Source organism: Tiliqua scincoides, chromosome 11 (genome assembly GCF_035046505.1).
Source record: "Tiliqua scincoides isolate rTilSci1 chromosome 11, rTilSci1.hap2, whole genome shotgun sequence".
In the NCBI taxonomy this organism is placed as follows: Eukaryota; Metazoa; Chordata; class Lepidosauria; order Squamata; family Scincidae; genus Tiliqua; species Tiliqua scincoides.
Genome location: NC_089831.1, coordinates 18,430,240 through 18,457,651, shown reverse-complemented (window position 1 = coordinate 18,457,651; position 27,412 = coordinate 18,430,240). Strand labels below are relative to the sequence as shown.

The window sequence follows — 27,412 nt, the reverse complement described above, 5'->3', positions numbered from 1 at the left end:
GAGAAAGAACAGAACAAAACAGGAATATACAAAGACAACACAACACAACATAAGCATAAACATCAGTCGCTGCCCAGAGTCCCAGGGCTCTGCCTGGCTACTACCCCAGATAAAAAGGAAGCGACATTATCCAGAGTCTCAGAATCAGGTGTGGAAAGGAGAGACTGAAGCATGGTTGGATCCTCCCAGCCCTGCATCCTAGCTAACAATGGACCTAGATATTTCTTGTGTGACGCATCATGTAGCGGGCAGTAAAAAAAGGTATGCATTAAAGTCTCAACGCAATCCCTACCACACTTGCATTTCCTCTCTAAGTAGGGGATACCGCTGAACCTGCCTGTTAACAAGGTTGATGGAAGAGCGTTACACCTTGCCAGTGTGAAAGCTCTCCGGGCCTGTGGGCACACCAGGTGGTAAAAGAAGGAGGCCGGTTTCCCAAAACTGGCTGGAATATGAAGATGGAGTGGAGAACATGTGGTTCTGGCGGCACTAAACAGCTCTTGTTGTTCGATTGAGCTTATTTATAATACATATGAGAACTATAATACAGGCATGTAGAACCACTTGAGAATTATGAACCATTTGCCACACACCTCTTGCACAGTGCAAACATATAGACCAAGCCAGAAATACTTGGAGACATAAGTTGTTCAGAGGTATTGGGGGAGGTGGGTCGGGGGTTAAAATACTGTCCAGGGAGATGCAGAAAACAAATGGAGACTAAAAAAAGGCCTTGCTTTAACTTGGCCCGCAGGTCACGTCTGGCAATCATAACTGGCAGTTGTGAGCCAGTGCGAGCTCCAACAAGCCACAGGCTCATTGGAGACTGGGGGGTCCCTGCAGGCCGGACTGGGGGACCCCAAAAGCTGCAAATGGCCCTCGGGTTTGCCCAACCCTGGCCTAAGGCATTGCAATTCGCAGTTTGGGAACCCCTGCACTAGCTACAAACTCACAACAAGGTGGAATCTGAACCAACAGTTCATGGTTCAGCCTGTTAATCATTAAATGACAGTAAGGCCAACAAGAAAACTAAGCTAGAGAATTAAACAGACATACACAACTATGTAGGATACCAGATAAAGCCTGTGTGTACCAACCTGACAAAGTTTTGTTGCTGAAAGCAGTGCGCTGCTGACACCAGCCACGTCTCTGATATCAAAGAGGCCCCGCAGAGGTGGCCGTTGTCCTCGTCTTTGGCATGCAGACTGACCTGCCAGGGCCATTCACCCACCTCGGCTTGCTCCCCGCCGACAATCCGGGACTTCTTGACAAAGAGGCGCTTCCCGCAGTCTAGAAGGAGGAGTGAGATTCAGAAGCAAGCAAGAGCTGGAGCAAGTCTGCCTCTTCCAAGACTCCTAAAGAAATACACTCCCTCTCTTTGGGGACAAGCCCTTGCAGGACAGACTCCTCTCTGCTACGTTCGCAACAGATTTATCACTAAGAAGCAAAGAGGAAGGAGTGAGGTGTAACTGACAGAGCCTGAAGGGGCTTGGAAGGCTTAGCATTTAAGTCGTGTTTTGGAGACTTCAAATTGCTTTGCACAGATTACATCATTGCAACTCTGAAAATAGCCCTGTATAGTAGATCAATATGACTGTTCTCACATTGCATGTGGGGGAACTGGGGGGAGAGAGAGAGAGGTCAGAATCATGGTATATTCAGGAAGGTCCTCAAAAAACAAAATGTTCTTTCCCCCCATAAGTATCTTTTTGTAGGGCTGCAAGCCTTAAACTGGCAAATCAAGCAACTAAATTTTAGCTAATTAACCCAGACCGGGAGGAAAGGGTCATTTTATCAGACAATGTTGTGAAGTTTAGTGCATATTCTTCTGAAGCTGTTTTAATCCTTGTGAGTAGCAGAGTACAATGAAAAAAATAAATAAATACCAGGAACCTTTTCTTTCTAATACCTTTTACTTGAACAACAAAATGCTCTTATATTTCCCACAGTATCTCAAAAATGTACCCAGAATGAACCGTATCCTAGGAAAGTTATTCATGATTAAGGTCTACTGAAATCATAAGATGACCCCCACTGGATCAGGCCAAAGGCCCATCTAGTCCAGCTTCCTGTATCTCACAATGGCCCACCAGATGACTCAGAGAGGACACAAGACCACAAGATACCTGAATCCTGCTGCTACTCCATTGCACCTGCCATTCAGAGACAGGTTGCCTCTAAAACCCAGAGGTTATATGGAGTCATCATGGTTTGTAATTTGATGTGAACCTTTCCTCCATAAATGTGTCCAATCGCCTTTTAAAGACATTTAGGCCAGATGCCATCACTAAATCCTGTAGCAAGGAGTTCCACAGATTGATTAGTCTATCCTAACTCTCCCACCACTCAATTTTAATGGATGCCTCCCCTGGTTCTGGCATTGTGCAAGAGGGAAAAGAACTTCCTTCTCTCTACTCAATCAATGGGATGTAGTTATGTCTAATGAAGCTTAGGATACAACCCACTGAAAATTAATGAGCCTTGTCCCAAGTCCAACTTGAAAGAGCAAAATAAAAGAAGGGGAAATCAACATTCATATGAAGCTGTATGTTCGATAGCCTCTTTAGCCAATTGGTTACAAAAGTGATTCATTTCTAATGAAAGGCCAAGAGATTTGACATTTTCCAAGAGATCTTGAACTGCTGACTCATTTTCCAAGAGTCCTTGAACTGCTGACTCAGGGCGCAATCCTAACCCACTTTCCAGCACCAACATAAGGGCAATGCAGCTCTGACGTAAGGGAACAAACATTCCCTTCCTTTGAGGAGGCCTCCGTGACTGCCCCCCAACTGCAGGATGCAGCACACGTCCCATTGGCACAGCTATGCCAGTGCTGGAAAGTTGGTTAGGATTTGGGCCTCAGTTTATCAAAACTGCTATATACATTCCACAGCCAACAGCTCCCAACTGTCCCAAAAACACAATAGCCAACATCATCAACTCACTGCAGTTGTCCTCATCCGAGTTGTCGCTACAGTCCTGTACCCCGTCGCATTCTGGGTTTGTCTTGCTCACGCAGAGAGCGTTGCGGCATTTGTAGGTATGTCCTTGGCAGGGTACCGTAACCACTGTAAGTAAAACAGAGAGGGAGGGCTCACCAACAGACAAGGATTGCAGTGGGGTAAAGATGGGGTTCATTTTTCCAGAGAGGATGCCATGGCATGGCAGGGAGGGAGGACAAAAAGAGGCAGAGAGCATGGAACTGCTCTAAGGTCGCAATCCTAACCAAGCACTGACCTAGCTGCACTGCAGCCCCAAGGTAAGGGAACAAACATGCCATTGACCTTGAGGAGGCCTCCTTGACTGCCTCCCCACTGCAGGATGCAGTGCACCCCACACTGGCACAGCTATGCCAGTGCCGGGAAGTTAGTTAGGATTGCACCCTAAATAAGAACATAAGAACAGCCCCACTGGATCAGGCCATAGGCCCATCTAGTCCAGCTTCTTGTATCTCACAGCGGCCCACCAAATGCCCCAAGCACACCAGATAACAAGAGACCTGCATCCTGGTTCCCTCCCTTGCATCTGGCATTCTGACATAGCCCATTTCTAAAATCAGGAGGTTGCTCATACACATCATGGCTTGTACCCCATAATGGATTTTTCCTCCAGAAACTTGTCCAATCCCCTTTTAAAGGCATCCATGTCTTATGTACCACAGCATTCTTTTGTGAGCACATCCATGAGGCCGAATGAGACTGTGGCCAGAATGCTGGACAAGAATGCTTTTCATGACACTGATGTTGGTGGTCTTTGCCGACACTCTAGCCCTCAGCTCCTCTGTTCCATTCCCACATCCAGGAAATGGGCAAAGAGGAGAAGCACTGGGCACCCCTCAGAACTTGGCAGCCAGGGGCAGGGAGGAGGAGCCAACAGTGGACAAACAGACATGTCTCCAGGGGCTCCTGGGAGACAGTTTGTTTTCCCCCAAATACTGCAGGTCTGAAGAGGACCTGAAGATCTTTGTTAAGAGAGACAAGATCCTCATCGGTGCAGGTATCTGGGAAACTGAAAGCCTGACCGGCGGGGTGGGGGGGGGCTTTCTTCTCAGAGAAAACCAACCATTTGTGACAGTATTGGGGGAGGTGCAGTGATCTGCAATCAAGCTGCTGGCTCCATGCTGAGATGCCATATGGAGAAAAAAAAAAGCGTGAAGTATAAAGTTTAAGTTGGAAATTTATGATAAGTGTTAATATTGTCCCCGGCTTTGATTGACTGATTTGGCTAAAAGCCCTGGATATATTGGAGGCCTTAATGAGAGACTTTTTAAGGAGGTTGAAAGTGCTCTTTCTCTCTGTCGTGGAATAAATTGGTGGTGGATTATAATTACAACTATAACTTGGGTGTGAACTAAAATCAAGAATTGTTCTTGGACATAATTGGATATAAATATAATTCTCATTAGATTTGAAAGAGCTTTGTTTTCTCTGCACCAGAGACAGTAAGGCTGTTTTCTTTTGTTTTGTTTTTCTCTCCGTTAACCGCACTGGACTGTTATCTGCAAGAGTTATGTAAGGAATGAGGATGGCAGAGTAGTAATGACATGGTGGAAGTAAGGAGAATAATACATTGTGGACATCTAGTGGACTAGAGAGAAATTGCAAAATGGATTCTGTTCCAGAAATGTGGATGCAGAAAATCTTGATTAATACGGAGCGATTGCTTGTTATAGAGCGACAACAGCTGAGTTGGTCCTCGCAGATTCAAGCCAGTCTAGAGACTCTTTCCCAACAGATAGATGTGTGTAAGGAACAATTGGAAGATGTGAAGAAACAAGCAGAAGATAAACAAGGGAGTGAAAAAGCGGACCAGGAGGAAAATCAACAGGATGATCAACAGGACGAAGAAGAGGCACTGATGAAGACCAAGAAAGATAAGATGGACAGAGTAACAGGAGTGCACAAATCGCAAAATTTGTTGGAACAAGAAAATATATCCCAGTTAACAACAACAACAACAACAGTATTTATATACCGCTTTTCAACAAAAAGTTCACAAAGCGGTTTACAGAGAAAATCAAATATCAAATATCTAATGGCTCCCTGTCCCAAAAGGGCTCACAATCTAAAAAGATGCAACACCAGCAGACTGCCACTAGAACAGACAGTGCTGGGGTGAGTTAACTGGAAGAATGAACACACCCTACATAAGAAAGTGTGGATCTATCAGATTCTGTTACAGAGATAAATTATTAAAGATATTACAGGAGAAAAAATGGAAAGCAAGAAAGAAAAAGAACCCTAAGGGGTAATCTGAGGGTTAAAGAAAACTGGAGGATTTATTCAGCTAATAACAATGGCCCAAATTTATTTGAAGAAGAAAAAGAATATTTATGAAATTGATAAATATGAATTAGAATGTATTTTAAAAAAATATAGCTGGAAGTGTAAATGTGTGGAAGAATTGTTTTATATGTGGTTATTATGTCAAAGAAAAAAAAGTGTAATTAGATTGGAGTTGAAATAGCTGAGGTGACAATTTTGGTAATCAGATTATTTTGTTTTAATATTAATGAGCAATTGAAGTTAGTTTATGCTTGGCAGAAAGTGAATATTTAGAAAATATAGTATAGGGCATTAGGGAAAATTTATTGTATATTATATAAATAAATGGATAAATCAATAAGAGGTAGAAATAGATGAGTAAGTAGATTAGGAGATACTGTATGATTAATTAAGTAATGGTATATGGTATTTAGCACTTCTAAATGTATGTTATATGTTTGTATGTCTGTGCGTGTTAATAAATAAATAAAACAACTTGGCAGCCAGAGACAAAGATGAGGTTTGCACGACTATGTTAGAAAGCAGAGCCAAGAATTCCGGGACATCCACACATCAATCTACTGAACATGGCCACTTCCCATGTAACCACAGCTGTGGCATAAAGAGTGCCAGAAAATGGTACATGAGACTGCAATGGCGGTTCTCTTGCTACCAGCAAACCTCCTCCCTTCCCCCCAAAAGTAAGGAGGGTGTCAAGACTGTACTCTGATTATGAGCCCAATTGCACAGCCCATAATAAGCAGGCTGGGCCCGGCTCCTTCCCTAGCTACAGCTTTCCACCTTGGTTCAGAAAGGGGCTCTTACCAGAGTCACATTTTCCTTCATCACTTCCATCGCCACAATCATCTTTCCCATTGCATTTCTGGGACTCTGGGATGCACTTGCCATTGCTGCATTTGAAGTTCCCAGCTGGACAATCTGACAAATGGAGGAAGTACAAGTTAGAAAAACTACATCAACAGGCACTGAATGACAGACATTGTGTGTGTGGGGGGTAGAGCCAGGGAGTGGGTCCAAGCCCAGTTATTCCATGAGGCCTCAGCATCCAGCCCGCTCAGCCCCACCACGATACTCACTGCACTGCTGTTCATCGCTGTTGTCCCCACAGTCATTCACACCATCACAGACCCAAAAGTTGGACTTGCACCAACCATTGTGGCATCGGAACTGTGTCTCAGTACAGTCTACGGAAGAGAAGAGGTTAGAGGTTCTTCTGATGCCATCAACACACAAGTTTTGGTGGGCTTCAAAGGCAGGCAGAACAAACTAGGCTCAGGAAACAGTCTTAGCAAGGGCCCCAATCCTGGCCTGGAACCAGCAATGCAGAAGGGCAACTGTGCAAGCACTGAGTAAACAGGGTCTCTCTCTCTCTCTCTCTCTCTCTCTCTCTCTCTCTCTCTCTCTCTCTGTGAATTCTGGATCCTTTAAGTCCAGCTTGATCAGGTCCAAGCTCTATCTAATCCAGCAATCTGTTTCTCAGAGCCACCAACCAGATGCTCTGGGAAGCTAGAAGATGAAGACATGACCCTTCCTCATCACCGCTCCTCTGTGATGCGTATTTTGAGACAAAGGCACACAATTCCCTACCCTGCCTCTAACTTCGCTGTCTAAAAATCCAAGTGAAATGAGTTACACTGTACTCTTGTGTTAAATCTGGATCCATCCCAATCAGACCTAGCTAAGCTACACCCCTCCTGCATATTTTTTTGGCCTAAGAAAGGATGTCAAGAGACCCAGAATCTGCACAATTCTTTGCAAGAGATGTGTGCGCAACACAAAACACACGGAAAACCTGAAGAATTTGGTACTGGCTGCAGAACTGAGTATGCCAGTAATTAGGGCTTTACATTTGTTTTTAGAAGTTAATAGCACTTAAGGCAGCAATGTTGTGCGTTAAATGTTTAAGAGGCTTCAGCAAGGATTGCCTCAACCAGAGGGAGCTGAACGGATTTTTAGGCATCCTTTAGGGAGGTTCAGCTGAATTGCCTCGTGTCTCCACCTTGATAACTGAAGCAGGATAACACGGACAAAAACGAGTCAAAAATATTATTCATTTGCAGATAAGTCTCAGAATTTGGATGATTAAAGTGCAGAATTTTGATTTTAAAAAATCAATATACTCAGCCCCGCTGAACCGTCAACATTTCTCAAAGTAGGCAAGGTCAGCTACTCACTGCAACCCTTCTCGTCACTGCCGTCGGAACAGTCAAGCCAACCGTCACAGCGCAGCTTTTTTTCAATGCATCGGCCAGTCTGGCAGGTGAATTTGCCCGGACAAGCTACAAGCCAGAGATTGAGGAGGCAAAAAGAGGTTCGTTTTAGAACTTGTGAAGAGCACGACTTGCATTCCCATAAACTGGCATCTGAGCATCAGCATTCCCTGGAGGCTTTGCCACCTTTTGCTACTGGGATGTCTCAAGGCACCCTGGTCTTTGCCAGGCTGCCAGTTCTGTGAGAGCAGAACACATCTCTGTGTTCACTTCTCCCACACCATTTATTGCATTATAAACTTCTTAGACGCCCTTCTTAATCCTAACCCATTTTCTAGCACCGATGTAAGGGCAATGCAACTTCGAAGTAAGTAAACAAACATTCCCTTCCCTCGAGGAGGACTCCGTGACTGCCCCCCAACTGCAGGATGCAGCACATGCCCCACTGGTACAGCCATGCCAATGTTGGAAAGTGGGTTAGGATTGCGCCCTTAGTTGTCTTTTTTCCATAAGCTAAAAGTTCATCCCCTGGAACTGCCTCCCTTTGCAAGGAAGGTGCTCCAACCCCCGCACCCCCCCACAGCAGTAGTTCTCAAACTTTTTAGCATTGGGACCCACTTTTTAGAATGACAATCTGTCAGGGCACACTGAAAGTGATGGCCAAAAGTGATGGCCAAAAGTGACATCAAGCAAGAAATTTTTAACACCCTTATCTGCCAAAATCAATTCAAAGTAAGTAAATTAAACGTTTACAATAAGTATAAGTTTAAAAATTTGTTTAAAATAAAGAACCCTCTTAACCCTCCCCCCGCCGCAAGGAGTAGCTGATCTGTTTTTTAAAAAATTCCCCCAACATTTCAAAGGCTGCAATCCTATCCACCCTTACCTGAGACTAAGTCCCATTGACTATCATTGTTATACATGGTAGCCTGCTAAAAGTACGGATCTGTAGCATTTCTTCAAATGCAGTCACTGCAAACTTGACAGTAGCATCAAGTCCAATATATTAAAAATAAAATACACGTTGAAATGAGTGGGGACCCATTTGAAATTGGCTGGCAACCCACCTAGTGGGTCCCAATCCACAGTTTGAGAAACACTGCCCCACAATAAGCTTAAAGTTTGGCTACTTACGGTCGCCGGAGTCATATGACAGGTACTCGGCCCAGAAGCCTGTGTCTACGAGTGAACGGTCTGAATGGAAACGGACAGTAATCTTGTTGGTTTGACTCTTTACCACGAATCTGTCCCGTGACCCACAGTACCTAAAGAATTGTGCAAGAGCAGGTGTTAGAGCAGGTCGGGGGAGAGGGCACAAAGATGGTCCTACTCCAAGTCATTTGTATTTATTATTAAGTGTATACACCAGTTCTACATCTCCCAGGGCAACAGACACATGCAAATTCAAACCATCCTCCTAGAAAATAGCTTATTGAGAATATTTTTGTCATGCTTTTCAGTAACAATAAAGGTGACCCAAAGGGGTTGGTATAGGTTGAAAAATGAAAAGATGGGTCCCTGTCCCAAATAAGTTGACCATCTAAAAAAAGAAACACAAGAGAAACAGCAGCACCATGAGATATGCTAGGCTGGGAGACATGCTCCTCTCCCCTCAAAGTAGCCACAAAACCACCAATTACCACGAGGAGGAAGCAAAACATGTCCTATTTTAATGATCCCTTTCCCCATTGATTAAGTTTCTGTAAGCCACAATGGGAGCCTTGGCAGCTGCAGAGCAGGTGCAAATATTTTAAAATAAATACTGAGTCATAGTGAAGCATAGCGACTGAGAGACTGAGCCTGCAAACTTGTGTTTTCCCAGTTCGAATCTCACCTAAGCCATGACGTGGTTTGCAAAAGCCAAAAGCTAAACCATGACCACAGACGTCCCAAAATAAAAGACTGCAAATTTTTTGAAGTCTATATTTGAATCCTCTAAAAAGAAAACTCAGGATCTCAGCAAAGCTTCATAAATGCTTGCAATGTGGAATATTTTCAAGCTGTTGGCCAACAAGAATATGACAAACCACATCCCAGCTCCACTATTCCAACCCCAGCTCCTCCAGGGGGTGACAAGTTAGTTGAACTTCCCAAATCCAGAACTTTTGTCCTTACTTTACACTGTTAACTTCCACATAGTCCTTGGGGCAAGACGAAAGTTGCAGGCCTTCTTCCACAAGGAAGAATTCATTGAAACGCACCTTTACGTTCTTGTGTTTGGGAACCTGACAACAAAAGGTGGGGAAAGAGAAGAGGCAGCTGTCAGGCTGAGAGATCTTGCCAGAACACTAGGAGAGTTCTTGAAACATTAACACACACACCCTCTAACTTTTGTGAGCAGATCAGAGATAAGCACAAACATACCTGCAAAAGCACGAACCACGGCAAGAGAATTGGCCATTCACAACAATTCTTCTTCACTCAAACCCTTGCAAAGCACTTGAACATTTTTGCAAATGTTCAACTTTTAGTGGGCATGTTACAAGAGATGGGTGGTTTGCAAAGGCTCAAAACTTTTACAGACATCTGTGTGGGACGTGCCCCAAATCCAAATTCATCTCCAGAACTCTCCATTCATTCAAGAAGTCTCTTAGTTGGGATGGACTACAGAGAGCATGTGATCTTGTTTAACCTACACTGTCTTCCCTTATGGAGCACAAACGTGCAGAAAAGTTACCACCAACCAAATCAGTCCATTGGTCTATCAAAGTTCAGCATTGCCTACATTATCTGAAAATCTTTCTCCAGGCTATGTGCGCAAAAGCTCTTGGCTTGAATTGGGCAAGACCCCTGAAGAGCCACCACTAATCACAGCTGATGGACCAATGGTCTGACTCCATAAAAGGCAGAATCTTGTGCTCAAGATGCTTTAGGCTACACACATATGCCGTGAGACTTGAACTCAGCACATGGCCTCAAAATAAAGTATTTTTCGATTTTAGTGAGAGTAGACGTATGTTTAAGAGGCTTCATCTATTTCAAGTGTCTTGATAATTGGGATACATACAAAAAAAATTCTGCTGCCTAATCTTGTACTATAAATCTAAAGGAGATTATTCTAGGTTTCTTACCTCTATATCCCATTTACAATCTATGCTGGGTGGGTAGTGGCCTGGGTAATAAGGTGTAGTGAAATTTCCAGAGGTGCCTAACAAAACTCCACCGCAGACTAGAAGGAAAAAAAGAAAGCAAGCCAGGTTCACTATTTTGGATCTCCCAAGGATAAGTACATAGGAAGAGACACATCTGCAGAACAGGCTATAATGAGGCTAAATCATCTTTGGGAGGTGCCAGGTTTCTTAAAGGGAATGGATTTTAACCCAGGAGACCAATTAAGCTGCCCCAGCTCACATCTGTTCTCCGGTTCAAGCAAGCATTAATTCCTGCCCATCTCTCATTAGGAGGCATCATTAAAGCCAAAGATGCTATTGACTACCAGTTCTTTTCAATGCCAAGTTCCTTCCCATACAAGGAAGTATCATCCTCAAGGTATTTTCAACAGCAGTCGCTTTTATCCAGCCCTGTCCTGTTTTTACCATAACTCTCTCCTCTCCCCCCACCCCCACCTGTGCCCACTTCTTACGTTGCTGTTTTGGCATCTGGAAGAACTCTGCCTTGAACCCAGGGTAGCGCCCCTTGGCATCAGTGCTCAGCATGACCAGGAGGACATTTTTAGAGGAGATGAAGGTCAGGTTGTAGGATGGAGTGTAGCTGCCGCACAGCCTGGTAGAAAGGAAGCAGAGAAGAGAGTCAGCCAAAAAATGCTACTCCGTACAAGGAGGTCTTCTCCCACAATGCTGTAGTGGCAATGAGGCTTGGAGACCACCCACTAGGATGGCGTGATTGGCAGTACCAGTCAACACACAACCCATCTTCACTGGGCCATCTAACTATGCCTGGCAGGAGATATGGGTTCACTCTATTTCCGAATGCCACTGTACTCAGTGGAATTATGGGTAAGCCAGAGAAAGAATATACAATGATGCCTCGCAAGACGAATGCCTCGCGCAACGAAAAACTCGCAAGACGAAAGCGTTTTGCGATTTTTTTTGGTGACTCGCAAGACGAATTTTTCTATGGCCGTGCTTCGCAAGACGAATTTATTTTTGTTTGTTTGTTTTGGTTTGTTTTAAATCGCACAACCGTTAATACCCAGGATGCATTGAAGTTTTGTGCTTGAAATTTTTGAAATCCTCTGTACAGTATGTATGCCTTTAAAGAGCACTTAATAAACACTTTGTAAACCAAATTTGACTTTGTTCTGACTTTTTTTGCCCATAGGAATGCATTGATTAAATTTCAATGCATTCCTATGGGAAACCGCGCTTCGCAAGACGAAATTTTCGCAATACGAAACGACTCGCGGAACGAATTAATTTCGTCTTGCGAGGCATCACTGTAGTAGCATCATCTTCGAAAAGACAAGACTGCTGGGATGGGTTTTTGATGGAGTGGCATTTCAGAATGGCAGGGCTAAGATAAAATAGACCCCAAGTCTCTGCACACTTGTTCACAGCCAACAAAAAGGGGCTCCTTGCTTTGGCGAACTCCTGTTGATGGAAGTTTTGACCATTTGTCCTAGGAGGCACCTCTCACTCCCACATATGTTTCTCCACCCCGCCCACCCACAGGAAGCTCTGCCTTCAGTCCTTCAGGAACAATTAGCCCTGCTGTGATAATTGCAAATAATGCCGGGTAGATCTTTACCAGCAAATAGTGCTGGGCAGGAGGTCTGGTCTAGAGGGTAGAGCCTCCGTCTGCCTGAAGATAACATCCACAAGGTCACCAGTTCGAGGCCACCGGCACCGTGCGACCTTGAAGCAGCTGACAAGCTGAAGCCGAGCTATTTCCATCTGCTCTGAGCGTGGGAGGATGGAGGCCAGAATGTGAAGCCAGATCGGAATGAAACACCTGAATGTAGTGGTTCTTGAAAGAAAGAACCTTCTTTCAATTGTAAAAATCCCTATTTAATAAGGGATTAAATAAAGCTTGCCTATGTAAACCACCTTGAATAAAGTCTTGAATAAAGACCAAGAAATGCGGTATATAAATACCTGTTATGATTATTATTATTATATTATTATCTTTAGCATTATTATTATTAATCACAATGATGATTGAACATTATTCTCACTATACCACCCCAAACCTCAAGGGTAAAATTCAGAAGAACATGAATTTCAGCCCCAAGGAAAAGGCAATGATACTGGGAGAAGGGTTGACTTTAAGGAACCATATATACCACCTTGAGCTTCTTGGAGGAAGGAGTGAAAAATATGAAATTGAGCAAATATGAAAAATAATAGACATGGTTCTGGGTCTTTTCGTTGCTCATTTTGCTATTTTATAGATGAAATTTAACACATAAAATCTTACTATGGGGGGAGGTGCATGATAATTTTGCGCACCATGTTCAAAGCCAGACATTGGTATGTCATGTCTTGGGGAATAAAGTTTAGATACAGCTCTCTCATCACATTCATTGATCATGAATGTCCTTCTGCTCAACAGAATCCCAGTGTTGTCAGTGTTGCACCTGGTATATTTTTTAAAAAGAAAAAGGCACATATGCCCAGCAATCCTATTGTCTCTGCCTTTCAGGCCACAAATTTCTCACCAAAGACCTAGATGGTCACAGTCTCCCACGAGCACTGCAGAAACGGCAGGCTTACCTTACCAATTCGTGGGGTTCCCCAGGGCTCAGCGAGTCATACACTTTGACAAAGTCGTTTCCTAAATCGCAGGGCTCCACCTCAAAGGTCGTGAAGGTCAGGCTGATGACAGAGTCCGCATCAGCTCGCAGAGCCCACATGCAGTGGGCGTTGGATGAGTAGGGGCTGTTGGGAAACCCTGGCGTGGTAAAGCTGGTGACCTCTCCTGCTTTTGCATGCAAGGCGTACCGACAGCTATCTACACAGGTGACAGCAAAGAGAGGGGTCATAGGGAGGAAAATGTCAGGGTGGAAGCAGGGTGATCAGCAAAGCTTTGAAGCAGGTGGACAAGTACAGAAGGCAAACTTTCTTATACCACTTGCATAAATCCCTCTGCATTTCACAGTAGCTCTTTTACTGCAGACTACTGCAATATCAGAAATGAAGCAGGTTCAGGCCTGGTTAGTACTTGGATGGGAGACCGCCTGGGCATACCGGGTGCTGTAGGCTTATACCATAGTCTTTCGAGACTGAAGGTTGCCAACCAACCAACCATGACTGCAATATCTTCACCTTCCTCTAAATCGGAGCCACTCATGCAGCACTGCTCAATCCTCTGTGGTGTTCCCCCCTCACTGCAAATGTCATCCCCAATTACTTCTGGGTTCAGAGATCCGTGATGGAGCTTTAAACAGCAGTAAGAAGCACAGAGCAGGCAGGTGGGCTTTTCAAAGCAGGTAATAACCATACGCTGAAGCTCAGCCCACCTTCTGTTGTTTGAAGCTCCAGCGCGGGTCTTGCTTCTGTGCGGCTGGCAGCCCACACCACCCCAGGGGAGTGCCTCGTGGCGCCCCAGGGCATACAGTTTGGGAACCCCTGCACTAATGCACTGGTGCCCTATCATTTTAAATTTCACCCATAAATGGAAGCCTGTATCCCGATCCCAAAACAGAGAGAAGGGAAGGATCCAGACAGAAAACCTCTTCTGTAAAGGAGCCGTTAGCTGTTTGTTTGATTTTCTCTGTAAACTGCTTTGTGAGCTTTCCATTGAAAAGCGGTATATAAATACTGTTAACAACAACAACAATAACAAAGTATTGCTATCAATCTTAAAAACCACTGAACGTTACTTACTGTCGCGTGAGGCCTTAACAATATCAGGATCGGAAGCTACAAGAGAAGGGGAAAAAAGTGATGGATTTATTATTATTTTGTTAATTCTGCATGATCCCTGTAGGGAAAGCCCAGCCAGTCTGCATCCCTTAGGGGCACTGCAAAAGACGTGCAGTCTTCTTATTTTGATGCATGGATTTCGTGAGAATCTCCACTGAAGCCCATAGCAAAAGCACATGAGTCATTCATGACTCAAGCTGCACCTCATTTTGATGGATTTCCCCCAAATCCACCCAATGCTGCAAACAATACTGTTCACTGGAAACATTCTTGAATTTCCCTTGTGCTGTATTGACAATATTTTTATTCTTCCCCAAAAGGCTCCAAGCACTGAGGTTTTCCTGACTTCATCTTCAAAACTGCCCTGTGAGGTAGGCCAGGCTGGCAGACAGTGACTGGATCAAAGCCACCTTGGCAAAGTGACAGAAGCCAGATTTCCCTTGTTCAAGTGGCAACACTACCCACTAAACTAAGAAATGGAAACATAGCTTTAGAGCAGGGGTGTCCAAAGTTTTTGGCAGGAGGGCCACATCGTCTCTCTGACACTGTGTCGGGGGCTGGGGGGGGAAAGAATTAATTTACATTTAAAATTTGAATAAATTTACATAAGTTTACATAAATGAATACATTAAAGATGAACTTATATGAATGAATGCAGGTCTTGCAATAGCTCAAGGCCTATAAAAGGCCTTGCACAAAGCAAGGCTGGCCTTTCCTTTGCTGCTGCTACTGCATCACAGACATGAAACAACAAGCAGTGGAGGGAGCCCAATTCAGGGCTTGGCCAGAGGGCCAGAGGATCCTCGGAGACTGGGGGCTCCTTGAGGGCCACACTGAGAGGCCTCGAGGGCCACAAGTGGCCCCAGGGCCGGGGTTTGGGCACCCCTGCTTTAGAGCGAATTATCCCTCCCTTGTTCCAGTGCCACTTGGTTCAATTATGGTATAGTTGAAAGCATATATACCACTTATGTTGGCTAAACTGGAAAAATCCAGGGCACAACAGCTGCATTCATAAGGATGTGGAATGTTCAACAGATTAGCTCCACAAGGCCAGCCAGAGAGCCTCCAACTAAGGCATTTTAGAACTTTGCCTTTAGGATTGGTTTGCCAAGCCTTCCCCTGCCCACTCAAGGCATGGTACTACTCAGCAAGAGTTGGAAATCAAGGCCTGAATGAGTCTGGATGCTCCAACTTGTCTGAAAAAAGGGGTAACAAAAGTCTCAAGTTCCAGATTTCTGGTCAACAGAATTCTCAGAGGTGAAGAAAACTGGGGCCATCACTAACTAGGCTATGGAAGGGGTGGGGAGAAGAGGGGCAGAACAAAATACTCACGGAATGCAACAACCGACTCCACTTTCAAGTCTGGATTTCGCCCTCTGTGTATCGTCGCTTGATTTGAAGCCTGAATGTTGGCCAAAGCCTTGTCAAGGGCATCCACCTTGTATTTAGGGACGCTGAACTCTGACCAATAGTAAGCAATAATGCTGCCCTCACTGCAGGGGGAGGAGGAGGAGGAGGAGAAAGCACAGATTAATAGCCAGGCTGTACAGCCACTGGGATTATTGGTCCAGACTCTGGGTCAAACAATCAGGGCTGCCAGGAAATTTCCTTTGGGGAACATATTCAGCCCTCTGTAAGGATTGATTTCTTAGGGCAGTGGTTCCCAAACTGCGCCATGGTGCGCTCATAGGGGCACTGTTGGATATCCCCAGTTGCCCTTCTGATTGGCTGTCCTGGGTGCCACCATCTTGGATCTCGCAAGATTTGGGTATCACCATCTTGGATCTCACAAGACTTCGTGAGACCCAAGAGAGTGGTGCCCAGATGAACTGGAAAGAAGAGGCTTCAAGGGTGCTATGACCCTGATAAGTTTGGGAACCACTGCCTTAGGGCAGGAATGTATAACTCATAGAGTGAATTCATTCAGAGGTCATGCTTCAAAGGCCATAACAGACAACATGAACAGTCATTTAAGGAATCTAGGCACAAAAGCTTCTAGTATATATTGTGAGCAACTCACACTAGAGAAAATAGTGTGCTATTCAAGCGATTGAAGCGATTCAAGCTTCAAACCGAGTTTCAAATATATAAGTTTATATTTTCTCTTGAATGGATATATTGTCCTTCCTTCTGATTCCCCCCCCCCCCAAAAGCTGGTCTGTGCAATAGGTAATTTTTAAAAGCCATTTCGAGAATTACGCTTGATCCTTGAGAAGACCAGGAGCACCAACACCAGTGGTGAATCTCTCTGCAGTCAGCCTTTTGAGTTTTGCTTGCATTTGCCCGGTTTCTCTCCACTTTAACTTCGGTCTCCCTTCTGTCAAAACCCATTTGGGCCAGGGAGCTGCCTTCCCCTTAATTGGCAAGCATCAGGCACATAGATGGCACCATTTGAATCACAAGCCGCTATGATTTTGCCCGCCCCAGAAATGCATCACTCACCTGAATGCTGAGATCACAGTTTCCTTGTGGAAAGGGCCAACATTTGGATTATTTTTATAGATGTCTGTTAGCTAAAAATAAGAAGGTGACATTCCAAGTCAAAATGGGCACAGTTCAGTTTCTAGTAAATAATAAGCTATACCTTCAACACCTGTTTTTCTCAACAATTGTGAGTGTATTGCAGGTATTTTGGTGGGGGGGGGGAATCACAGAGGCATCAATTTGGCCGATGGTATTCTGAATTTAATACCAAATCTACCCTGTTTTGCTAGCACGTAAGCCAGGATATTCCTTGGATTGTGGACTGAACTGGTCCTATAAATTCTGGTTACACCATTTCATAGGCACGGCTAGGTGTACAGGAAAGACACCAAAGGAAGCTGGAAGGCAGTTGGATCAGGTACACAGAGGAGTCAGAGACTGGTGATCATCACTAGCACAGTAGACAGAGAAAGATAAGGGGAAGATGGAGCCTGAAGATTGTAGCTGTGGGCAAGTTTGCCCAAGACTATCAATTGTATTGAGCTTGTATTGTACCGGTATCAGTTGTATCAGTATAAGGGAAGATGCTTTACATGCAGAAGTTTCAGTCACCAACATCTCCAGCTGAAAGCATCTTAGGGCCCAATCCTATCCAATTTTCCAGCCCTGGTGCAACTACAATACAGCCCCATGGTAAGGGAACAAATGTTCCCATACCTTAAGGAGGCCTCTGTGACTGCTGCCCCATCACAAGATGAAGTGCATGCCCACAGTTGCACCTGCACTGGAAAATTGAATAGTATTGGGCCCTTAGACAGATGGAAAAATGGACAAGACCCCAAAGAACTACCACCAGTCAGGTTAGACCAGTGTTATTCTATACACTGACCTCTATGGTCTTCAGCAATTATGATGTCACTTCTAATGTCCAGAAAATTCTTTTGGGTTCTGTGACTCTGTTTTAAGGGCAAATGTCTGTGGTAACAAGCTGTCTGTCCCTCTTCCTCCACCAAAAGAGCAGACAGAGCCGCAGAACCTGGAAGAGTTTTTTTTGAACCCCCAGCCTGCAATCCTTATTTGGAAGAAAGGCCTTGAACTCAACGGGGCTTACTTCCAAAACAGACATGCAAGTTTCTTACCGTTTTCTTGACTTTCCTGGCAAGGATAGCAAATTCAGAGGAGGTTGAATTCTCATAAGCATCTATGAATCGAGAACCCGTAAGCCTGAGGTGCCCATTGTACAGTTTCTGCACCGAGGCGTTCCTGTCTGAAGGGAGACAAGTAGACCAGAAGATGATGTGAACATGCTGAATAGAATATGTCCCACACCCCAGGGCTAGAAGTCCCTGGAACCAATTCACCCCAGTAAATTTACCTTGGATGCAACAGTTTTGCCCCCTCCCCACAAATGCAGCTCAGTTACTTGAAATAAGTAACTACACTTATGTTGTTGGCATCCTTCAGTCTCGGAAGACTATGGTGTCACGCTCTGAATGGTGGTTCTGGAACAGAGTGTCCTCTCCAGTGCGCGAAGCCTGGGTAAAGCAGGTATGGAGGATAGGCTGTTACCCATGCAGCAAATCCCCCCTCTCCACGTCGCTGAAATGGTCCAATGGAAAGGCAGAGGCCAATACGGTTGGTTCCAGTGGCATCGCAGGAGTTGCCAGAATGTGACTGTGTTCAGCCATGAACTGCCTCAGGGACTCTGGCTCCAGATTTTGCCTCGAGGTTGACTCCTGAAGCCTGTTCCATAACTGGATGTAGCCACAAGGCAGTGGAGGTTTGGGATCAGAGTTTTCCTTCTCTCAGATGAGCTGCCTTCCCAGGCTGACGAGTCCCATCTACCCGGTGGCTGTTTAGTCGCCTCTTACGACAAGTACAGCCAAACTGAGGGTCTATTCCTATCCCCAGCCCCCAGGGGAAGCTACACTCATGGAGCAGCTACATTTGAAAGTTATGGATTTATCTAATTTTTCCATTGACAAATCCGTGAACAGCACAGGAAAAGGACAAAGAGCGTCCTACTTGTTTGTAGACAAGTCTCTGCTCCTCTCAGTGGAGGTAAGTGGAGGGGGTGTGGAGAGACTGAGGTGGGCAAACGCTGCCAATTTGCTGCTTGAGACATGAGACACTTCTATTGGCGTCATGGATGGGCTGACTCTGGGCAGGACAGTGCACTTGCCAGTCTCACCCTGGCTATAGCCACTAAGCAAAAGACTGTATTTCCGCTGATGCCCCTTGATATTGCTATTTAAGCGACACAAACAAAAATTCTTCAGGAACAGTTCAATTCCCACTTAATGCCTCCATATGTATTGGCAACCTTCAGTCTTGAAAGACTATGGTATCGCGCTCTGAAGGGTGGTTCTGGCACAGTGTCTAGTGTGGCTGAAAAGGCCAATCCGGGAGTGACAATCCCTTCCACACCGGGAGCAAGTGCAGTCTGTCCCTGGTCTGTCTCCCTGGCTATGGGCCTTCCTTCTTTGCCTCTTTGCCTCAGACTGTTGGCCAAGTGTCTCTTCAAACTGGGAAAGGCCATGCTGCACAGCCTGCCTCCAAGCGGGCCGCTCAGAGGCCAGGGTTTCCCACTTGTTGAGGTCCACTCCTAAAGCCTTCAGATCCCTCTTGCAGATGTCCTTGTATCGCAGCTGTGGTCTACCCGTAGGGCGCTTTCCTTGCATGAGTTCTCCATAGAGGAGATCCTTTGGGATCCGGCCATCATCCATTCTCACGACATGACTGAGCCAACACAGGCATCTCTGTTTCAGCAGTGTATACATGCTAGGGATTCCAGCACGTTCAAGGACTGTGTTGTTAGGAACTTTGTCCTGCCAGGTGATGCCGAGAATGCGCCATTACTAGATGCATGCGCACCTCAATCGACTTGCTCTGGGATTGATGAACAAGGCATCTCTTTGGATATTGCACTTTAAGTGCAAAATGCCATATAGATGATTCCATGAGACTTCCCTCAAGGTCCAAAGGTGCCCTGGGTAGACCCCAGGTGAGTTGGCAGAGCTTACTGCAAGGCAGACAGGTCGGCCACCCAGTCGGAAATGGGAAAGCAAGACTCCCTTTCGGGAGTCTGAACCTCTACCTACTTTTCGAGGTATCTCAGTCTGGATGACCAGGTAATGAAGCCCTGAGAATTGGCAACTCAAAAGCAAGCGAAACAGATATCAAGAAATATCTTGCACAAATATAATGCACGTGCCTTTTTGGGTGTTTTGATAATGTCCCAAAACTGCAACTGCTGTGATCTGATACTCCCATTCCTCTGCCCAGCCTGCCTCCAACCCTCCCTTCCCACCTTGTTTCCCTTTCATCTTTTTCCAGGTCTTCCTACTCACAGAAGTCTGGATTTTCAGTAACTCCACAGATACCGGGAACTGTAACAACACAATTTAATTTTTTAGAAGTCTTTTTCCCTACCGTCCAAAGGGACAATATTAAGTCTGTTTTTCAAAAGCACAGGTTTTTGCTCTAGTTTTGGTTAAAGTCCTTTTCCTTCATTTTGGTTTGGATATGTCACTGTTCTAGATCAGGGTCTTCCAAACCATGGCCTGGGGGCCCGATCTGGAGTAACCCTTCTGCCCAGTGACTGGTACTTACCGTTCCACCGGGTTGGCAGTTAACGCTTACTGAAATCGGGGGACAGAGTTGCTCTGGGCAGTTGTGTCTACTTGGACATCCTATTGCACAGCCTGCTGGGATGCGAGGCAGCAGATGTGACTGCCCAGAGCATTCCTGTCCTTCAATCTCAGTAGAAGTCATGTGGCGACCCAGCGGAATGGTAAGCTCCAGTCCAAACGGGGACCGCTTTTTCGTAACGCGGTGGTCGCAAGTTTGGCGACTGTTGTTCTAGATCAGTGTTTCTCAAAGTGTGCTGCTTCAGGGGCTCTGTGAGTACACAGAAGTGTCTGCCACCTGCCCCATGCCTGGTTTGTGCTGGCATTCTGGGGTTCCCGAGACTCTGCACATGTGCTGACTGGGATCCCAGAGACTCCTTTAAGGAACATAAAAGGCTCAAGTGTCCAAAAAAGTTTGAGAATCTCTATTCCAGGGCATGAAAATTTTTCAAACTACCAATTAGCTTTTTCTTTTCCCCTCCCACCACCTTTCCGCAGGCCACTCAAGGCAACCACCAATTAAAAATAAAGAAAAAAATCTTGACTAAATTAAATCTGGTGACTCTGCTGTCCCATCAGCCCCGAGCATCTAATCCCCAGCCATAAACAGCAGAGCTTGAGGACATCATCTTCTAAGCCTACTCAGTAGGAATACACTTAGCTACTAGTGGAATTAACTGATGTTTTAGTTAACGAATTGACAAAGGGCAGATTTTAACTGCATATTCAAGTCACAGCTGTTTAGATTTGGAAGCTGGTGGTGCATTACTGTAATAGACAGTAATATATATATATAAGGATGGGACCTATTTCCATCAGTGAGCACAGGCTTTGCTTGTTGAATTGCAAGTTCTCTCCAACTTAGTCCTTCCGGCTCAAAAGAGGCATATATGCTGACGTCCACATGCTGTGCACATGCATTTAAACCAAAAACCAGTTTCACAAAATCCACTAAACGGCACGTATCAGTCGACCAACCCTAAAATACAGCCGTTCAGCACCACCTCTTTGGATGACATCATCAACCACTTACATTTGAAGTGCCAGACGAGGAATCCGACCAGCAGGGAAAAGATGAAGCAGACCGAAAGGACAGCAAGTACCACCACCCAACGCTTTGGTCCACGCTTCTCCAGCTTCTCGGCATTCATGACGGGGAGAAACTCCACCCCTTCCTCAAGCCCATTCATGTCCTAGTAAGGAAGAGACGGAGGGAGAATCAGAGAACATCCCCATGAACTGGTTGCATAGAAGGATCTCTCTCTTTTCCCAAATGCAGAGTAAGTTTATAGTGTAGCAGGAGGATCACAGCTTCCTTCTGCTTTCCACTGCCTTGCTGGATCGGACTCAAGGTCCACGCAAGGTCAGCATTCCTTGTGTACTTATTTCAAGTGTCTTGCACCCCATTCTTCAGTCTGTCTCAACATTCAGAGCAGCTGTTGGGACCATAGCAATAAATTCCAAGCACAGCTGAAAAGCCAGCAGTACAAACAGCAATAAAACTCAACAGCATAAATAAAACAGCATAAAACAGAAGAACTACAAAGTCTAAATATCTGGAGACTCGTCAGAAGGGCAGACGAAGGCAGTAGCCCATCCCTTCATGGGGTATTTTCCCAGGCATCTGGTAAGCCGGAAGATCCTACCTCTCGCATGGAAGTTTCGGCTAAGTAAAGGTGGCAGAGCTGTCTGCCTAATGCTGTTAAAGTCATCTAAGCTTGAGGCCAGCAAATACTACCTCCCACCCCTCCCTGAAGTAGTAGTAACTTTATTGTCATTGTGCTACAGCACAACGAAATTTATGCACCTTTGAGATACAAGCATAAATATGTGCTAAAATTCCAACAATCACACTCTACACACTCACCCACACATTCTATACAACATGCATCATAATTTAAAAACAGTGTAACAGACCATAATGCCCAGGAGCGTGGTAACAACTATATCGGCTTATTCAACGTAATTATGGCTGTGGGATAAAAACTGTTCAGGAATCCTGTGGTGCTGCTCTCATAGTTCTGTATCGTCTACCCGAAGGCAACAGTTCAAAGAACTTAAGAACTGAAGTTCTAGCATTGAAGGAGAGAGAGAAAATAACTGTGGACAGTGCCTGGATGGGAGACCACAGAGAAACCCCTTGTACGTCACACTTACTTCTGCACAAGAAATGTGAGTTTGTAGCGTTATTTCTCTTTCAAAAAATTCAATGTGGAATTAAGAAAATCACTCTCCCCTTCCACAAAATGCAGTTGCTTCCTCCCTAGAATAATAGCATTGGAACCTCAATGGCTATCCAGCTTCTGCTTAAAAAGGTCTCCAAGAACAGACAGCTAGTTCTAACACCCAACACTTCTACCATCAAGAAGTTCTTCCTAATATTGAATCAAAAAATTTTTTAATGTAATTTTAAACCCATTTGTCCTGCTCCTAGTAACCAAGACAGAGAAGATTTGTTAATCTGCTCTATCAGACCCTCCGATATTTACAGATATCTGTGTGCCCCCCCCTTTTGCTGCTATCTCTTAACTCTGCTTCACTGGTTATTTCCATTATGCAAAGAGCAGGTGATAAACAGAAGTTGAGAGAGAGAGAGAGAGAGAGAGAGAGAGAGAGAGAGAGTTTGCCTAAGGTCACCTGCGTTCCTAACAACCTAGAGAACCCACAACTTTGTAGCTTTTCCTCTTTTAGCCTATAGGCCACAGTAGCTTAAAACAGGGGTGCCCAAACCCCGGCCCTGGGGCCACATGTGGCCCTCGAGGCCTCTCAATGTGGCCCTCAGGGAGCCCCCAGTTTCCAATGAGCCTCTGGCCCTCCGGTGATTTGTTGGAGCCCACACTGGCCCGACGCAACTGCTCTCAGCGTAAGGGAGACTGTTTGACCTCTTGCATAAGCTGTGGGATGAGGGCTTCCTCCACTACTTGCTGTTTCACATCTGTGATGCAGTAGCAGAAGCAAAGGAAAGGCCGGCCTTGCTTTCTGCAAGGTCTTTTATAGGCCTTGAGCTATTGCAATACCGTCCTGCATTCATATAAGTTCATCTTTAATATATTTATGTAAACTTATGTAAATTTATTTAAATTTTAAATGTAAATTAATTCTTTTTTCCCCTGGCCCCCGACACAGAGAGACGATGTGGCCCTCCTGCCAAAAACTTTGGGCACCCCTGGCTTAAAAGGTGGCAACCCAACTGGTCACCAAAAGTCAAAAAGCCCTAACATATCTGGGACTAGGGTACCCCAAGGACTGCTGAAATGGGCATGAAGCTGCCTGGTTCATAATATTCAGAGTCCCTGTTCTTTCGTTCACCATGGACCGAAATTTGGTTAGCTTCTACCAGAGACGTTGCTTTCTCCAATGCAGGCACTTCAATTGTGGAACTCCCTCTCAGGGACGTCAAACTGGCTGCCTCCCTGCCTGTTTCTAAACAGATGCTGAAGACTTTCCTATTTTGGAAATACTTTTATCACTGTATCAAACTGGTTTTTTTATTTGTACCATCCTGCTGTTTTGCTTGTACTCTATGAATGGATGTTTTAAAAAAAAAAAAAAAAAAAGATTGTTTTGGTGCAAGCCCCTTCGCATTTAGGGTTGTAATTTTTTTTTAAAAAGAAAAGATATAAATATAGCAAATAACAGTGGTGGTGGTGGTGGTGGGGAAATCCCCTTCATTACAAGAACACAGAAACTCAGAACAAGGAATCAGCCTCCAGACACTCATACTCAGTCAACAAGGACACTCCTTCTCGGAAACCGAACGGAAAATGCAGGCATTGGTCATACTCTCTCCACTGGATGCTGTCAAGAGTTTCAGGAACAGAGAGTTTCCCTTTCTTGCCAGCCCTGCTTTGCCACACCCCAAGCACACGCAGCAGAGAGGTGCATGCCAGACAAGGTCACTCCCTGTGCATTCTGCTCAAGGAGACAGGGTTCCAGCCATAACGTTTGCAAGTTTCCAACACCCCGGGAAGGGAAAGGAGGTAAGTATACTTCTTTCCACCTGAGATGCACTTCCTTGCATCTCAGCTGACAGAAGGAGCCGACTTCCTACTACTTTGATAGCCGTCTTCTCTGGAGCAGTCACAAAAGGACTTTCAAAACATGTACTTGGGGGGCCACGTGGGCTCTAGTGGGCAACCTTCTACTTATCACCCCTAAGTGAGTACTGCAAAACGACAATGGGCAATTATACAGCGGGCCTTTGGAATCCATGGGAGATCCGTTCCAGGATCCCTGCCAATACCGAATTCTGAAGAAAATGGAACCTATGGCTCGAGGGCCTCAGAGGACCTCCTGGATGAGTCCAGAAGGCACTTAAGTTTGGTAGGTCCTCTACAGGGACCTGCAACGACATTCTGTTCCGGTGACGCACAGAACACCACGAAGCCCAGTGACCCAGAAGTGATGCAATGCTTCTTGGTCACTAGGCCTCCGAATGTGACCGGAAAACAGCTCTGGTTGTGTCTGGGAGCTTAGGTCCAGGAGCTCAGGTGAGGCTCAGCTTCCCCTGAATGGACATCCCTAGTCCTCTGAGGCCCTCCAGCCACCAGATCAGCATACACAGATACTAAACCTAAGGAAAGGGCGGCCCACTCTATATTGGTACTCCATATGCAACACTCTTTGCAGGGGGCTTTCTTGCCTCTTTCCAAAACTCATCTTATCTTCTCTCTAAAAGCCTTTAATCCTAGTTCCCAGCTGTAACCAAGCTAAAGTACAGGCAACTTTACAGGTCTCTCTCTCTTATCTTCTTTGCCATCTTTCATTACAGATTGTAAGCTCCTTGTGGCTCTTAAAGCTATGAATTGCTTATGAACCCCTGTAAAGCATCCTCAAAACCAGTGGTGATAGAGAAGCCATTTCAACTGCAGACGGCTCTTACTTAACCGCGCTATTTTTGGCCGAGACATGTGGCAACCTCGTTGAGATAGGTGCTGAGGCTGCAAAAGTCAAGCAGAACCATCAGGCTCTGCCCACTTGTCAAACGTGACTACAGTAAGTGGTAGATCTCTTGACTGACCACATCTTTCCACCACTTTGATCCAAAGGAGGAGGCACAAGGAGACCAGAGAGAAACATGTGCTTCTTTCCTGGCCCCCAACCAAAGCTGAAAGGCACCATCCTCTCTGGTGGAGTGCAGAGGCCTCTGCCTGCACAGCATTGCTATGGGGAATGACCATAGCTGAAAAGTACCTGGAGAGAATAAACTCAAACATTGCAGGCCTGCCAACACCTGGGAGATGGAAATAGGCACCTCTGGCTTGTAACATCCCAATTCTCATCTTGCGGATTAAGAACATAAGGGTAGCCCTGATGGATCAGGCCAAAGGCCCTCTAGCCCAGCATCTCATTTCACACAGAGGCCCACCAGTTGCTTCTGGGAAGCCCCCAGGCAGGAGACAAAGGCATACCCCTCTCCTGCTACACACTGCTGAAGGCTTTTCTCCATCTTCTGGATGCTGCATTCATTTACTGTGGCATAGCATGCCCTGAACTGTTTTTTTTTTTAAACAAATAAGTGTTGATTCTTCAAACCAAACATAGACATGCACAGAAACCAGAGCGCTGTGTGATCTGTCTCCACCCTCTCCAAGTAACATAGGACTTAGCCTTGTGGAGAGTCAGATTGTTGGTCCCTCTAACTCAGCACTGTCTCTGCTGAACAGCAATGGCTCTCTAGGGTTTCAGATTGGAGGGCGGGGGAGAAACAGCTTCTCTGGAGTTGCCACCAAGAATTGAACCTGGGACCTTCTACATGCAAAGCAGGTGTTCTCCAGCCACTGGTCAGCATGAGGAAGTCCATGCACACAGTTCCCCTTCATCGCCCAGTAAGCCAGACAAATGGGAATGTCTAGCAGACAATTGTGGGGGAGCAGCGGGTGCAGAAGATTACTTATCCCAGTGCCATTATCCCAGTGCCATGAGCAGGAGGTCTGGTCTAGAGGGTAGAGCCTCCATTAGCCCGAAGATAACATCAGAAGGTCGCCAGTTCGAGTACACCGGCAGCTCCCTGAACGGCTGAGAATGGCAAGACCTTGAAGCAGCTGACAAGCCAAGCTGAGTGATTCCACCTGCTCTTGGTGTGAGCAAGAAGCGTCTTGGCGGCCCTCCATGTGAGAGAAGGAGCTGCTTGTCAGCCTGTGTGGAGGCCAGAAGTGAGACCAAACCAGGAAGATCCATTCTGAAAGATTGTTGGTTCTTGAAAGAGAGAAACTCTATGATTGTAAAAATCCCCTTGAGGGATTTAGAAACGCCTGCCTGTGTAAACCGCCTTGAATAAAGTCAGAGGAGTAATCCGATGACCAGAAAGGCGGTATATAAATACTTAGTTGTTATTATTATTATTATTATTATTATTATTATTATTATTATTGTAGAATTCCTGGAAGCCCTAGCTCATAATGCCATACTGGGAACCAGGGCCTCCTGAAGGGTGAAATGCTTCAGTAGATAGAGGGTGAGAGGGTAAGTTCTCAGCATCACCAAGCATAACAAGCTAAGGAGCTGCAGCTAATCTGCAGATATCACATGTAATTAACACAGGAACAGAGTGAATCCCATACTCCAGCTGCAGAAGCTTTGCGCACACTCCAGAAGGCCATAAACATCTCGCGAAAAGCCAAAAGCCACCATAAAACCTAGACCTGCATTCTTCTGTCCAAGCCTTCAATGCATTGTCAACACTCTCAAGCTTTCGTAATTGTGAGGATTTTTTAAAGCACTCTTAGAGCGCAAGCATCTTCTCTTTCCCTTACCAAATAGGTCAGGAGATAAACAAAGGCTAAGGAAGTACAACTCACTGAAGGCATCCAGAGAACCTGATATGATGCAGGCTCAAGCCTCTCCGACCCCAACCATCAGCTCACTTCCTCCTCCAACTTTTCCAAGCTGTTGCAAAATCAGCAGCCGGGTTTCATTTTACTTGATTTGTTGATTGTCTCTTTTGTGACTCAGCAATTGCGATATGCACAGTGGAAATACATGCCTAAATTAGGCTACATCCGGATTAATTGGTCAGCAAGAGCAATTCTGGACAACTC

At 45.4% G+C, this 27,412-nt stretch overlaps 1 protein-coding gene across 1 annotated transcript in view; it reads right to left on the bottom strand.

The window, feature by feature from the left end:
- Positions 1 to 27,412, bottom strand: part of ST14 (ST14 transmembrane serine protease matriptase) — a 41,126-nt gene that overhangs the window by 4,984 nt on the left and 8,730 nt on the right. Inside the window, exons 2-16 of the mRNA XM_066639392.1 lie at positions 21,406 to 21,565; positions 17,883 to 18,010; positions 16,762 to 16,832; positions 15,652 to 15,812; positions 14,281 to 14,316; positions 13,168 to 13,405; positions 11,079 to 11,218; positions 10,567 to 10,664; positions 9,611 to 9,720; positions 8,630 to 8,760; positions 7,460 to 7,564; positions 6,362 to 6,469; positions 6,090 to 6,203; positions 2,946 to 3,068; positions 1,098 to 1,290 (exon numbers count right to left, since the gene is read on the bottom strand). Coding sequence (XP_066495489.1) covers positions 1,098 to 1,290; positions 2,946 to 3,068; positions 6,090 to 6,203; positions 6,362 to 6,469; positions 7,460 to 7,564; positions 8,630 to 8,760; positions 9,611 to 9,720; positions 10,567 to 10,664; positions 11,079 to 11,218; positions 13,168 to 13,405; positions 14,281 to 14,316; positions 15,652 to 15,812; positions 16,762 to 16,832; positions 17,883 to 18,010; positions 21,406 to 21,562 — 1,913 coding nt within the window. The 5' untranslated portion in view covers positions 21,563 to 21,565. The remainder of the gene's footprint in view (positions 1 to 1,097; positions 1,291 to 2,945; positions 3,069 to 6,089; positions 6,204 to 6,361; positions 6,470 to 7,459; positions 7,565 to 8,629; positions 8,761 to 9,610; positions 9,721 to 10,566; positions 10,665 to 11,078; positions 11,219 to 13,167; positions 13,406 to 14,280; positions 14,317 to 15,651; positions 15,813 to 16,761; positions 16,833 to 17,882; positions 18,011 to 21,405; positions 21,566 to 27,412) is intronic.